General features: G+C 37.0%; 1 protein-coding gene across 3 annotated transcripts in view; it reads right to left on the minus strand.

The window, feature by feature from the left end:
* Positions 1–16476, minus strand: part of MAN1A1 (mannosidase alpha class 1A member 1) — a 173210-nt gene that overhangs the window by 57386 nt on the left and 99348 nt on the right. For 2 of the 3 annotated variants that reach the window (XM_044924435.2, XM_025294776.3), the window contains exons 6-7: positions 15936–16030; positions 12970–13053 (exon numbers count right to left, since the gene is read on the minus strand). In XM_044924435.2, coding sequence (XP_044780370.1) covers positions 12970–13053; positions 15936–16030 — 179 coding nt within the window. The remainder of the gene's footprint in view (positions 1–12969; positions 13054–15935; positions 16031–16476) is intronic. The other variant, XM_025294777.3, reaches the window with a different exon arrangement.

Genomic DNA, 16476 nt, shown 5'->3' on the forward strand with positions numbered 1-16476 from the left:
GTCAATATAAGAGAGGATGCAAAGACCTCCCTCACTGCACAGAGGGCCTGGACACTGTACTGAAAGAGGCAGGAAGAGACTGAGCCACAGAAAAATGCTTTCACCCTTTCTACACCCCTAAGACTCTTAATGAACGCAGTTCCAAATTCTGATTATTTTGACATTATCACAAAGATGAGGAGAACATACAGGAGAAGAGTAACTAAGATGGTAGAAGAGAAGAAAGTGTATTTGTAACAAAAAGGGTTGAAAAGAATTCAGGTTCTACATGAAAGACTTAAAAATATATTCCTGTAATTTATCAAAGTATGTCTTTCAGTTGATTCCACTTGCAAAATAATTTCTTTTTTTTTGGGAAAAAAAGAAAAAAAAATACAGATTCTTTAAAAGAGGATAAAGGGAAGATTTACATAATCCTAGCTCTTTCATCCAGATAAGAAAGATGCTATGCATATAATTTTCCATTTTAACTCTTTAGAAAGGAGATTATATTTGTTTACCTTTACTTTTATCTTTAAATAGTGAAAGTGAGTTTAACAAAAGATATAGTTCTAATAGTAGGGTACTTGTGAAATTTCATTCTGGGAGGTATGTGGAATTCTATCAGACCCAATGAATACACTTTTAATAGCCAGGAAGTACTCAATGATCAATACAGCACAAATAGACAAACATGGTGATAGCCTATAATGGTGGCAAAATATCAGGACAGTTTTCTATTCCCTGTCTTTCTGAAAGCGTAGTTATTTCTTTTTTCCTAAAAAAAAAAAAAAAAAATAAAAAATTTCTTTTTATTCCAATTGTTAACTATTTCAAAAAGAAATCTGAATTATAGAATTGGATATTTATGTTTGTGCCAGACTAGATTAAATCACATTAGTGAAAAATTTAAAACATACATCTATTTGGGACTCCTCTGTAGACTACAGAGAACTGCAGAAGCATAAGGCATTAATATTAGCTTGTCTGGTGGCCTGTAGCTTATACACTCATAATTCCTCTTGCTTCCCATCTCCTCCCCTTTACATCTTTTCCTTTAGAATCAACATAATAATAAATGAATTTTGTAGCACCTTTAGTTTGAAAAGAGACCATAGGCTTTACTGTCTTTGGAAAAACTTGAAAAAGCAAATGTATTATTCTTAATCGATCTATAAATTCCAATTTTAAAAATGTCTTTAAAACCATAAACATGAAATCATTTCTCCTTATAATTCTCAGAAACTCACATGAGTGAATTCTATAATTTGAAGCCCTTTGACTCTTGTAAAAATTTTGGATACTAGCACTATATCTGTTGTTCCTTTAAAAATACCACTCTTTGAGTATAGACTTACACCTTCAGCCATTTTGTTGCATAGCTAATCAATATTAAAGATTAATGTCTTTAAGCACTTTCTGACCTATTTCATCTTAAAACCAATAACTCACCTAAGAAAAGCTCTTGATCTAATTAATAACTTTTTCAGGCACACTTCCATGGTTGGCCCACTTTAAAGTGGAGAAAATTAATACCACAAGATTATGCAGTCTTATAATATTTAGATCTAGTTAAAGTAATTTAGAACTTCTCTTGAAGCCAATTTTAAAATATTCTCAAGAGTAATCTAAACAGGATCAAAGTCCACTTAATATATTAAGACAATATGCCCATTATAAACCGCCAAATGATAAGACATTGGTCCAGGCTTGATAAAGGCAAATGACATTTAGATATTTATTGTTTATGGCAGCGGCCTTTGAAGCAGAATGCAAAACTCTTAATTAGAGTGCAGGAAGAAACTATCAAAGCTGCTGTTTCTAAATTTTTTATCTAAAAGAAAAAAGCTTTATTAAATTAAATATTCAGATATACACTATTCCCCTCCCTTGGTGCTTATGTAAAAGGTTTCATATAAAAGATATTCAGAGGTTTCCATAGAGACTCCAAAATGAGGAGAGGTCGGCAGTGGGTCCTTCGCTTGTTCTACAGCTTTCAGGGACTGTGGATGTAGTGGGATTTATGAGCACACAATGTCATTGATGCAGTTAATTTTAAAATTCAAGATCTCTACACAGTAGAAAAATTATAATATTGTAACAGTTGGTAAAAGGATGGAAAGCAACCACACAAATATTCTGCACTAAACAAGAGATTTCTTTGATTGTCTTGAGGCGAAGTATTTAATTAAGAGTCAAAAGAAATGTGTCCCTATTTGCTGATGTTTTCTAGTATAAGTAGCTGTTTGTAGTTTGCTACCTACCAGATAATTAAAAAACAGAAAGAATGAAAAATGGAAGAAAAGAAATAGAAAACATGCTTAACCTATCATTTGAAAATAAAAGTAACATTTGACATGAATAAAAAAAATCTGAATTTGAAAGAAAGTTTTTCTAAGAAAAGATCATTTTGAAATTGGATATTTATGAAACTATGCGTGACTGTCACTCACCTTTAAAATTCATAATATATCAAATTTATACAAATTGATCAAAATTTGTGTCAAACTTGAGAATGGAATTTGCTATCCTGCTTTAGAATCTTTCAAAGGAAGTTCCAGAGGTTTTTCTTATTTTCTATTAGTTTGCAAGAAGAAATAATAAGAAAGACTGAAATTTTCCAGCAGAGTTACAAGAATATTCTTTGCATAATTAAAGAATAGGATTTAAAACAAGCATCATGTTTTTAGATCAGCCAATACCACACTTCTCTCATCAACACAACTTTAAATCTTTTCCATCTGGACAAAATTAAAACCAAGTTGAAATAAACACAGAACAAGAACTTTGAATCACTTACTGTATCACAAGCATTAAGTTGAATTAAAAAAAAATCATATGACTCACTAAAAATATATAAAAATTTATTTCCTCATCTGTATCTTTTTACAATTTTATGTTTTGGAGTGTTTTAAAGTGATCATGACATTAATATTCTGGTATTTGCATATAAAATTTATAAGTAAAAATATATGCTCTGGGGTAAGTGTTCAGAAATATATTACTGATAAGAGAGCAGAGAAGCTTAAAAACCATGGACTTATGGTACTGACATAATTGTGCAGTACAAAATTACATGTAAATAAATGGCTAAAAGTGATATATTTATATAGCATTCACATTAATTTTTCTCATTAAGGAGCCATAATTTTTATACCTCATGATGAATGAAACTGCCACAATTATAGCCCTTATTTTAGAGTATCTCATAACTTAAAAATAACCTTTCTTCAGCTGGGCAGTTCCACTGTGTACTTCCCTTTGTGGTCCCAGATGATGACAATTATTATGAAGCCTTATAATATTTCCCTTGTTTGAGGAATGGCAGAAAGTGAAGAGGAACTAGAAAGCCTCTTGATGAAAGTGAAAGAGGAGTGAAAAAGTTGGCTTAAAGCTCAACATTCAGAAAACGAAGATCATGGCATCTGGTCCCATCACTTCATGGCAAATAGATGGGGAAACAGTGGAAATAGTGTCAGACTTTACTTTTTTGGGCTCCCAAATCACCGCAGATGGTGACTGCAGCCATGAAATTAAAAGTCACTTACTCCTTGGAAGGAAAGTTATGACCAACCTAGATAGCATATTCAAAAGCAGAGACATTACTTTGCCAACAAAGGTTCGTCTAGTCAAGGCTATGGTTTTTCCTGTGGTCATGTATGGATGTGAGAGCTGAAGAATTGATGCTTTGGAACTGTGGTGTTGGAATAGACTCTTGAGAGTCCCTTGGACTGCAAGGAGATCCAACCAGTCCATGCTAAAGGAGATCAGTCCTGGGTGTTCATTGGAAGGACTGATGCTAAAGCTGAAACTCCAATACTTTGGCCATCTTGTGTGAAGAGCTGACTCATTGGAGAAGACTCTGATGCTGGGAGGGATTGAGGACAGGAGGAGAAGGGGATGACAGGGATGAGATGGCTGGATGGCATCACCAACTTGATGGAGATGGGTTTGAGTAAACTCCAGGAGTTGGTGATGGACAGGGAGGCCTGGTGTGCTGCGATTCATGGGGTCGCAAAGAGTCGGACACAACTGAGCGACTGAACTGAAGTGAACTGAACTGATGAGTTTTAAGGGATTCCCAGGGCACACTAGTGGTAAAGAACCTGCTTGCCAATTCAGGAGATATAAGAGACATGGCTTAGATCCCTGGCTCAGGAAGATCCCCCAGAGGAGGGCATGGCAACCCATTCCAGTATTCTTGCCTGGGAAACCCCATGGACAGAGGATCCTGGAAGGCTATAGTCCATGGGGTTACACAGAGTCAGACATGACTGAAGCAACTTAGCACACAGGCATGCATGAGTTCTGTGGGGAGAAGTCTCACCCAGGGAGCGGATGAGCCGCCTGGGAACCCTCTTCCCAATCAGAACTCCAGATATGCTGTGACACAGGACATCCCAGTGCTGATTAAGTCTGGATGTTGGCCAAAACCCAATCTGGTGATGTATCCTCTATCTTCTGTTTGATCCCTGGGTTGGGAAGATCCCCTGGAGAAGGGAAAAGGCTGCCCACTCCAGTAATCTGGCCTGAAGAATTCCATGGACTGTATAGTCCGTGGGGTCACAAAGAGTCAGACATGACCTACCAATTACACACACACAGATATACATATTATACTCACACACATAAAGAGACATACACTCGTTTACTCGAAAATCCATTCTTCTCTCCTAACTTAAATACAGGTGATATGGACAGCTACCATAAAGATGTCAGGGTTCTGAAATTCCATAATGATCCCCTCTTTTGTATCTAAAAGACCCCCAACTTCTCAAAAGCCTAAGGGCCTGTCATAAACATCCTTGTAAAATTGATACTATTTATTAATTGCATTTAAGAAATGAGAAAGCCAAGGCTGAGAGAAAGAAGAGATGTGATCCCATTATTTTTAAATAAAAGTTATACTCAGTAAACACAGCATCTTAAACATATAGTTTGATGCATTTTTGAGAAATAAATCACACTGTTAAAGTAGCAGAATTGGGACTTATGTTCCTATTCCTTCTGCTGCCATTTTCTTACACACAATCAGCCAAGTTATAGAAACTGGCAGTGTCAGATACTAAAAAATTATGGCACATATGTAATTCATAATTCATTTATTTTCCAAAGTCCATTTGTAGAGTGCTGGCCTCAAAAAATCACTACTCTGACAGCAGTTTGGGACAGAGAGAGTGGGACAGGACATTCCCTAGCTCTCTAAGGAGAGAGGGTACCAACCCCAGGGTCTAGGCACAGAAAATACAAGTGAGAGAACATGAAAATGTGTAATAAGTTTGTCCAAAGCATACAGAAGATCATTTATTAAATCATATGCTTTAAGGGTCTGGCAAGTAGATTCACTGACCTTTGAAAGAAATGCAGTCATATTTTAAAAGAAAGAAACACAAAAAAATCCAAGCTCTTTGTACAGTGTACTCACACACAGCTATACGAATGATACCCACCTTAAAATAGCTTATGTAACTTTTATTATACTTCCAGGGGGATAGAATAGATTTATGCTTAAAATTTTGGAAAAACTGCTCACTGATAAAGCCATTATAGTAATTGCACTGGGTCTGTTTATTAATTTGTCACAATTAAGTCAATAAGAGCTTTACTAATGTCCTATTACTTGATTAGTTTTGAAAGTGATTATCTTAAGAACTAGACTTAATTGGAAGCCTCTCAATTTACAAGGTACATTAAACTCTCAGTAGCATCTTAAGATTATTCAACATATGCAGGTCAATTACCAGTAATCACTGTTTTGTACAAATGTTCCATAAAAACTATAGCATGACATGACAAAGAGGGAGAGTGAGATTTAATTAATAATGCCAGACTCCAATTGACATTTCCAGGATAAAAGGGCAACATGAGCATTCATATAAAGTCTTCCTGAAACTGGGTCTGTTACTAAAAATCAAATAATGGAAAGCTAGCAACTCTGCACCTTATGGATGAAGATAATTTGTCATGATTGCTAAATCACCAAATTGCACTGCCTCTACTCATGCCCAGCTGCATATTAATTTCCAGATTAGTAAATTACAATTAATTCTTACTATTGCTCTATCACTTTTCCAGTTATTAAGAGAGACTTCAGTTAATCATTGTTCATCTCCATTTTCAGAACAGATTAACTACAGCTATTACTGCATAAGCAAGAAACCTGGAGTGGTTAATGTATTCACCAAGATTGTGAGGTCTTTAAAAACATTTTATATTGACCTTCCAATTTCGACTCAAAGATTCAATGTGGTTAGTTGAATATTTACAATGACTACAATTATAAGGTCTAAGAAAGTACCTTGAGACCTAGGCTGATTTGCAAATACCTATTCAAACAATTTCATAACTTTTAAATTAAACTTTATTAGATATTTGAAAGGTCTGCCCCACAGTAACAACATGAGCCTGGTCTTGAGATTCATCACAGGAAAACTGCTGCTTCATTAAAAACCTGGGATTGTAGCTCCTTGAGAAAACCATTCCACTGCTGACTTGTAAAGGCACCCTATGAATTATGTGTTCTGACTTGTTCCTAATCTAAGTTCTGTACACAGAATACATTTCAAATTGCCAAAGCTGATTTGCTACCAATTGTGTGAACACAGTGAACAAAGCTGAATCTGCAAAACACTAGTTCTGTGCATTTGAAAATCTTGAGATGAAAGGCGCTTTGAGTTTGTTGCATTCAAATAACTATAATTGCCCTTAAACAAAAATTTCCTGGTGCATTAACCACTTAAATGGTGGGGATGCTATGGGGAAAGTCATGGTCATATTTAACCATTCAATTCCATGGATTTTGTACCAAGAATCTATCTGCCTAAAATAGAAGAGTGAGGAAGGTCTCTTAACAGACTTCCTACATACCACAAGTCCTTTTTTTAAGGGTTTTAAGCAATCCTCTTAGGATAGATTGTCTCTAAATTGCCTACACGTCACCTCTGATACATTTCTGGACTTTACGCATTTGCTGTAATTGAGCTTTAGAGGCAGGACATTATGAAAATATACAAAAAATATTTTTTCAATATCTAATCCATGCGTGCGTGCATGCTAAGTCACTTCTGCCATGTCTTACTCTCTGTGACCCTGTGGACTCATAGCCTGCCAGACTCCTCTGTCCATGGGATTCTCAGGCAAGAATATCAGAATGGGTTGCCATGTCCTTCTCCAGGGGATCTTCCCGACCAACCCAGGGGTTGAACCTACATCTCTTACCATGGTGAGTAAGATAGCCAGTTTATTCCATTCACAGGTCATTTTTCTGTCCCTGTCCTACCAGAAGCACACAGAGGGGTCTGTGGCAGATGTGGATTCATGGAGAAAGGGTGGGTGATGTGGAGAAGTTAGGAGGACTGTTAGCGCCTGTGTTCAGAGACAGATTACATCTGCTTCTTCCTCCAGTGAACAAAAGACACTGAAAACCCCATTTACCTGGGCATTAACTTCAATTATGACCAGAGGAATGGGATAAAAGGGAACAGTCTGCCTACCTCTAGGCTCTTCAAATTCCGTCTGCCTCACAATGCGTGACTAAGAAACAGCAAAGCATCTTTTGCTCAGGATTGCTTGTCCCTTAAGTCCCAATAAAAGAGGCTACACACAAAGTACATTTAAATTAAGTGCTGACACCCTTATTGTCCACTTGCAATAAATAAATGCCTTGAGCTTGGTCAAGCCACTGAGTATCTGGCATGGACTTAGTGATCTGAAGCTTGCTGAGAGGATTAAATGATTCAGAAAAAGCCTAGATTCCCTCTTCCTCTGGTGGAAGGATAATCTTAGCCTATTTTTCATGGGTGTGGAATGTCCTCAGGTACAAGAACTGGTTGCCATCTGCTGTTAATAAAGTTGCTTTGCCTTGAAGCAACGAGAAGGTTCTTCTTTTTACAGTTACCCTGAGGTCCTTAATTAAAAATGCCTTTTTTTCCTCCTCCTATGCTAAAATGGCCCAAATCCTGCTTTCTAGTCTTATGGGATTAAAAAATATATATTGCAAGGGGGCAAAGGCGATGCAAACTCTCTTTTGGTAATTAATGTTTGGAATTAGCTGTTTTCCAGAAGAAGCAACAAACTGCTTGGGGATAAGTGAAAATACTGGGCAATTATTAACAAGAGTAAATTAATCATAGAACTCTTCCCCACTCCTGATCCAACCCCTCACTTTCACCCTACGGAACTTTGGAATTGGCTGTCACTCTGAGCAGCTCTGAGATTTAGGAATCTAAAAAGCTGGGATGTCTCAGTCAATTCTTCTATTATAGTGCTTCTCAAAGTGTGGTCCTAGGACCAGAAGCATCAATCAACCTCTGCATCAGCTGGGACCTGGTTGGTGTAGTTCAGTTGCCAACCTGTGGCGACCCCATGGATTGCAGCACACCATGCTTCCCTGTCCCTCACCACCTCCTGGAGTCTGCCCAAGTTCATGTCCACTGCATCAGTGACACCAATGTAAATTATCATACCTGACCAAAAACCTGCCCAATCAGAAACTCTGTGGGTGAGGCCCAGCAACAAGAGTTTTAACAAGCCTTCTAAGCAATTCTTGAGGCTTCCCAGGTGGCTCAGTGGTAAAGAATCTGCCTATGAATGCAGGAGACACAGGAGATGTGGGTTTGTTTCCTGGGTCAGGAAAATCTGCTGGAGGAGGAAATGGCAACCCATCCCAGTACTCTTGCCTGGAGAATCCCATGGATAGAGGAGCCTGGTGGGCTACAGTCTATAGGACTGCAAAGAACTGGATAAGACCGCGCACATATGCATGCTAAGCAATTCATAAAGACTCTAAATGTCGAGAATCATTGCTCTATTAGAGCTGGGTGTTTTCAAATCAATTGTCTATTTATTTCAATAGTTAAACTGGCCATCAATGGGGAAGGAAAGGTTTCCAAAGGTAACTGAAAACAGAAATGAATCTATACTTAGGATAAAAATATTAGACTTCCAGCAGTGATTCTCAACCCTCGATTAATAATGGAATGGCTGAAGAGCCTTAAAATATGCAAGGATCTTACTCCAAGCTAACTGAAACAGAATGGAGGGTAGAGAGATAGTGATGATATTTAAAAAATGCACAGGTTAGTCGAAAGCACAGGGAAGGTGGAGAATCACTGATAGAATATAACCACAGTAGTCAGACCCTTACTAGAAGTAGGACAGCCTAAGAACTAGAAAATAGGGTGATGTGGATGTTTCTAGCAAAAATATATATACATTTTCATAGACTCATGTCATATTAATTAAGCACTAACTGGCATGTGGGACTTGGGAAAATAACATTATATTTTATTGGCTCACATGCTTCTTAAACCTCATAGGTTGAACAGCTCCTCTTTCTAGAAGAGAAAATTCACCAATAAATATAATTTGAGAGAGGTATCTGGGTTTTGACCCTACAGACTGATTCTAAAATAATTTTCAAAATAATATATGTTGGAGCATAAAGCCCCCACAATCCTACATGGACTATGGGGACACATTCTCTCCATACTTCTAGCTGGTTCTACTAATACCAATTCCATTTCTGACCTAGAAAAATGGGACTCGAGTTTGAGAATGGATTAGAAGCACTGAATGACTTAAAAACAGAAGATTACCATAACAAGGCATCAAAACCAAGTCAGCTTTAGTTATGTATTATTTTATTGCTCTATACACACACTATTTTATAATGAAAATTTAGAACAAGGCCATAAATTAATAATTTCAATTTATATTTATTTCACAGCACTCTGCAATGACTAATCTTCTTTTACATATTAATTCACTAGATTTTTACAAAAAATGCCTTATGAGGTCATCAGAACAGATACTATTATTGTGGCTATTTTAGTTTTACTTATGAGAAGAGAAACTCAAGTGAATTATCCAAGGCCAACCTGGTGCAAAGAACTGACTCATTTGAAAAGACCCTGATGCTGGGAAAGATTGAAGGCAGGAGGAGAAGGGGACGACAGAGGATGAGATGGTTGCATGGCATCACTGACTCGATGGACATGAGTTTGAGTAAGGTCCCGGAGTTGGTGATGGACAGGGAGGCCTGGTGTGCTGCAGTCCATGGGGTTGCAAACAGTCAGACACGACTGAGCGACTGAATTGAATTGAACTGAACTGAACTGAAGAGCTATACTGACAATCTTAACAAGTAGCAATTTTAACTTTGATATTTTGATGTCTGATATTAGTAACTTTATGCATGTAAGTTTCAAACCTCAAAATATGGTTATTTTTATTTCCAGAAGAGGTCAGTTCAGTTGCTCAGTCATGTCTGACTCCTTGTGACCCCATGAACCGCAGCATGCCAGGCCTCCCTGTCCATCACCAACTCCTGGAGTTTACCCAAACCCATGTGCATTGAGTTGTTGATGCCATCCAACCATCTCATCCTCTGTCGTCCCCTTCTCCTCCTGCTCTCAATCTTTCCCAGCATCAGGGTCTTTTGAAATGAGTCAGCTCTTCGCATCAGGTGGCCAAAGTATTGGAGTTTCATCTTCAACATCAGTCCTTCCAATGAACACCCAGGACTGATCTCCTTTAGGATGGACTGGTTGGATCTCCTTGCAGCCCAAGGGACTCTCAAGAGTCTTCTCCAATACCACAGTTCAAAAGCAGAAGAGTATAAATGGCCAAATGAATTAAAACAGATAAAAGAGGGAAACCCAATAAAATATAAAATCAGAAAAAATAAAAACATAGTTTAGCATAAATATTTGGAAAGACTAACTTCTTTTTTACTTTTCTAGAGTTAGTAAAACTTATTTTCAAATTCGTAACAGATCCATAAAACATATAAAAGATAAACTATAAGATGTAGCTCTAATTTTATAATTAGGCTATATAGCTGCTACAAAACATGTCTAGGATAACTAAGTACTATTTTGCTTCTTAGAATATTAGCAAATCATTAAATAAGTTTGATCTCCTCGGGGCAGAAAATTTGTTTCTTGATTTTTTTAAATATATTTATTATGATGTTAAACTATAGATTTGTATTCTGCTTTATTTTAAAACAATATGCCTCTTTCAAATCTAAAACCAGATACTTTAAAAAATGGTTAGCAAATTTAAAAATGTAGATGTTTATATATCAATGTCAGGTAAAAATGCAGGGAGACATATGGAAAATACTTTTTAAAATATTTAACCTGATTAGTCTGTCTTTCATAGTTTGTGTCTATTAAAACTAATTATGATTTAATATTCAAGCATTTTATACCACCGAAGCATTAAGAAACCCCAAATGGGGGTTTATTACAATACACAAACTATCTACTTCATAAAAGATAATGTTTCACTATTAGAAAACATTAAGCTATGTACTATTCTTAATTAAGCCCCCATTTCTGCTAAAGTAAACTAATTTGCAATTTAATTATTATAATACAAGCTAAAATGTAATTAATGACATAGTATACATTTGTGTTGGATAATTAGAGTAGTCAGTAAATAAAGCTTTACAAAGCAGGAAATAAAAACAGGTGAGGGAGTTGTGGCTCCTTCATGGCCTTGCTTGGGCTTCCCTGGTGGCTCAGACAGTGAAGAATCTGCCTGCGATGCAGGAGACCTGGGTTCAATCCCTGGATTGGGAAGCTCCCCTGGAGAAGGGAATGGCAGTCCATTCCAGTATTCTTGCCTGGAAAATTTCATGGACAGAGGAGCCTGGCAGGCTACAGTCCATGGGGTCACGAAGAGTTGGACACGACTGAGTGACTAACACATGTGGCCTTGCTTACTAATGAGAATTGGAGTAGAGATCAGTCACTTGGCAGCATGTTTCCCTGACGTGTGCAATAAAAGCACATGCTGTAGACAGACCTGCTAACCTAATATAACCACCAGGTAAGTGTCTGTTCAGGGAAATCCACAAAGAGAAACAACTGATGGAACAGTATAAACTAAAACTTACTCACAGGAAAGACAGAATAATCGCTAGGAATACCCAGACTATATGCTCTGTGATATAAATGAGTAATGGGAATATTAAACATCCTTTTTAAAATTAAAAACACTCTTTAGAAAACTTCAAACGACTATATTTATTCTATTTAGGCTTAAATTATAACTAGAAATATGGAAATGGTGAAACATTTGATTTTACAAACCACAGAAGTGATTTTTCTTCTTTAGGTTGGAAAAAAAAAATGCCTAGAGCCTCTTACTAGTAGTACTAACAAGATCAGACATCAAATTTTGACATTTTCACAGTAGCGAAATTGAGTTCTACCAAAATCTAATCTGTGAAAAAGGCAATGTTTTCCTTTTACCAGAGGTGTTACATAACGTATGCATTTTCATTCTACTATTGTACTGGTGAAACAAGCATGTTATTCTAATCAGGTACTGTGTGTAACACCCAGGTGTTTGTACAATCAAATTACCACTTACTATCAATTCATAATTTCAATTCACTTACAACTTCATATAGCAACTCTTGAATTAGGAATTTATTATAGATGTACCAGAAGAGATAATTAAAAACATTTTTTTTGCGTGTGAACAGATTTTTTGGGACAGAATTTCTAATGTAGGATATGCGTAAATAATTTAGATTTTCTGCTATTCTCAGTTTGCACAAATACTGAAATCTAATTTGGTTTATTGGTGTTTTGGCTCCAAATACATAAACCTCCCCAATTCAAAATACTGCTTGCTTTACGTTCAAACTGGTAAAACCTGAATACTAGAGGAATGTGAACAGATAATACCAGTAAGTTCACATTTCTGTTAACCTATAGGTGCTGGCAAAGAGTAGCCTCCATAACTATTTTCAAAACTGACATGGAAGAACAGAATTATGTTACAGACAGCATGTTGTGGCTCTCCCATCATAATTATTGCCAAGAGTTTCAAAGCCAGTCAATAGTGAATAAGGAGCTATTCTAAATAGCATTCTTGAGCACTTTTTTTCCTCTTAGCATCCTTCCATTGATACTTCCTAAGTTTAAGAAGGTAATTAAGAAAATATTATTTGCCAGATATATTTTTCCCCACCTCGTTTGAAACTTCACTAGTGACAGGCTCCAAAAACGTAGAAAATAAGCTCCAAACCTGCTGTCCCTTGTCCTCTGGCCCATACTGTGAAAATACAGAGATTCAGAGAAAACAGCAGATATGCACTGGGTGACATCAATAACACATCCAGAAATGTAATTATTACAGATAAATATCAAATGCTGTTTTTGTTCCCTAGAGAGAAAATTCTTCAAGATGATAAATCAAGCTGATTGGGCAAAGGGTAGGATGAATTTCAGTGGGTTGGTATACAACCCACTATACAAGCTAAAATGTAACTATTTTAATATGTAACTATTATTTAAAATGTAACTATTAATTTTGCCAAGACTTATTTTGTAAATTTGGGTAAGTCACTACTATTTAGTAAATGAGATTGAGAGTGGATAAAATAATAAAAAATTCATACAGGTTGCCAGGAAGAAGTTAAGAGTGTTCTTGTCAGTTGTAAAACGGTTACCTAATTTCCTCTAGTTCAACATGAAAACATCATAGAGTACATAAATGAAATGGAACATTATTTTTGACCCAAAATAATTTTCCTGTAATACCTAAAAATCAAATAAAAGTTCTAAAGTACAATACTGTAAAATAATGTACAATACTGTAAATCTGAAATAAGGTCTGATAAAAAAAAAGGTAAAGCCCCAGTTAATGAATTTTCAGGAGATATAAAGATAACAAAGGATTCAGTACTGAATAGTTTTTAGAAATATTCCCTTATGTGTTGAAAAAATATCTCCACTGTACACAAAGGATAGATTTAACTAAGGAAAAAACCCTCTCGGCTATAAAAATAAACACTATGTTAAATATGTTTTAAAAGAATCTAATTTTTTATGAATATTTCAAGAGAGGGTAGAACTAATGATATCAGCACCTTATAATAACTGACTTAACTTTTGCAAAGATGTAGGCCCACACCTCAATTAGTTTTAAGAGTCTTTATCTAATTCCATTATCTTCCACAAAGCAATAAGAACTACCTCTATAGCATCCTGGGCTTCCCAACAGCTCAATGGGGAAAGAATCTCCCTGCAACGCAGGAGACACAAGAGATGCAGGTTCAATCCCTGGGTCAGGAAGAGGCCCTGGAGAAGGAGAGGACAACCCACTCCAGTATTCTTGCCTAGGACATCCCATGGACAGAGGAGCCTGGTGGGATACAGTCCATGGAGTCACAAAGAGTCAGACACAACTGGAGCGACTTAGTATGCCTGTACACACTTAGAACCAGGTCTCTTGGGAACCAGTTAAGTCAGTGGGTTATTATGCCCATATCATTCCTCTCAGAGGGTGGGGAAAATACGTGTTAAAAGTGCACGTTTTCATAATTAAGTATCAGAGAAGTTTCTAGGTCTGAATACTATCTGTATACTATCTGAATACAAAGTCTGAGGATATGGACGGTATTATAGGTGATCCACATGAGCCAAATAAAAAGCTCACAGATCTCTAATACCATGCTGCTCAAGCCAAGCATATATACCCACTTCCACCTTAAGACACTGGAACATGTGCCATGATCCCCAAGCTAACAGAGAAAGCCGGAGGAACCCAAAGGGAAGAATGAATCCTGAGATATCACGTTATACAACAGAAAGCAACTTCAACTTAACATGGCCCAGGGTGTGAACTCTGCCCGTCTCATCACCTCAACACCTTGGCCTCTGCCCCAAACACACGCACATACACATACAGAGACACACACACATAAAATTATAGATAGGTACAGGGTGATTTCAAGGTATAGATATAACATACAGACAAAGCGTGACATTTAACTGATACATTAGCCAATTAATTTCATGATTTTCCATGATTAATTGGAAGGAATTAATGTCACTAAAGGAAGGAATGTCACTAAAATAAATAATTAAGGAAAAATGTGCATTAATCTTGCCAAGTCGCCCTGTGCATCCTCTTGGCTTTTCTAACATAAGAAAGCCATTTAACTTTTGCCTATGAATCCATGCATCTGAGTACTCTGGCTCCACCATTTACACACGGCATGATGTTAGGCAAATAACTGTCTCTGTGACTCAAGTTCCTGATTAGTAAAATGGAGATAACAGTAGTACTGACTTTATTGGGTTGCTGTGAGGATTAAATGTGGTAAAGTGTCTACACAAAACTTCATATTTTATGATGACCAAACAGCTGTCATTATCATCATCACAAAGAGACATGTGCTATTAATTACTTATAGGGAAGAAGGAGTTAGAAGGGAGCTTAAGATAAAACTATTAAAATGCTCAGGCTATCATGAAAATTCAAACTATTAATACTTCCTGGGAGAATATGAAAAATTCGGTTTAGCCCAAGTTTTTCTTGGGGCCCCATTCCTAGGAACTTGGCATGCCAGGGCTCTCCACCCACATGGGATGAGGAGGATGGATTGATCCGGGTCAGTAGAGCAGTTCCCTTCCCTCCCTATAACTGTGGGTGAACAGCCTCAGATGCACCCAGTCTCAGTTACACTTAGCTCGTTACGTGGTTGTTCCACATGTTCTATCTGCTGATCTACATCTTGTATTATGCTGATTGATCTACATGTTATATCTTGGCAATGTCTCTGACCAGCAGCTTAACTGATGGAAGTGATCTAGGAACTGGCTTCTTTTGAGAGTGAAATGCTTTGATGATAAAGGGATGTTTTTGGACTTTATGGAGAGACAGTATCACTGATGCAATGTCACCATGAAATAGTGAAACCTTGAATCCTCTCATGCGGATGACTCTCTTGAGGTCATTTGATCTCACGATGGGAACCCATGGAACTCTGAAAAACACTAATAACTTCCAACACAAGGACATATGCCAAGACTCCCAATGCTGTCAGTCACCAATACCATTCAAGTAAATATCCATCTGGTGTCTGTTTGTTAGACCACAATCTTGACTATTTCAACTTAAAACATGTTGTTGAAAATGAAGAGTTTTACCTTTTTATATTCAGCAATGCCCAAGGTATTCCAGAGGGTGTTTGAAATGCAGGTAGCAATTTTACCCCAAGTTCCACTGCTTTCTTTCGAAATATCTGAAAAGTTAAACAGTTAAGTAAGCTACTGTTGTAAGAAAAACAAAATGTGCTATTCTACTATCCCATATTGAGTACATTTCTACTTAACATTAAAAAAAAAAAGTGTTTCTGAAATTAATGGAATTACCCAGGAAAGTAAGAATGGTCCAGGGGCCATTATGCTGTAGAGTATTTATTACCAATGCTGGTTGCACATTAGACTCATATGTGAGGAGACCTGAATAATACTGATGTCTTGGTAGTACTCCTGATATTCTAATTTCTATGGCTTGGGGGCTCCCAGATCAGAACTTTTTAAAGCACCACCTGTGATGTCAAGTGATTCCAATGTGCATGCCCAGGGGAGAACCACTGTTGCCGGTTAAGTCTTGGGCTGAAAATCAGAAGTTCTGGTCCTGTTCTGGTTTCACTTATTTACTAGGGCACAGAGAAGGGAGAGGTTG

The sequence above is a fragment of the Bubalus bubalis genome, chromosome 10 (assembly GCF_019923935.1).
Source record: "Bubalus bubalis isolate 160015118507 breed Murrah chromosome 10, NDDB_SH_1, whole genome shotgun sequence".
NCBI classification, from domain to species: domain Eukaryota; kingdom Metazoa; phylum Chordata; class Mammalia; order Artiodactyla; family Bovidae; genus Bubalus; species Bubalus bubalis.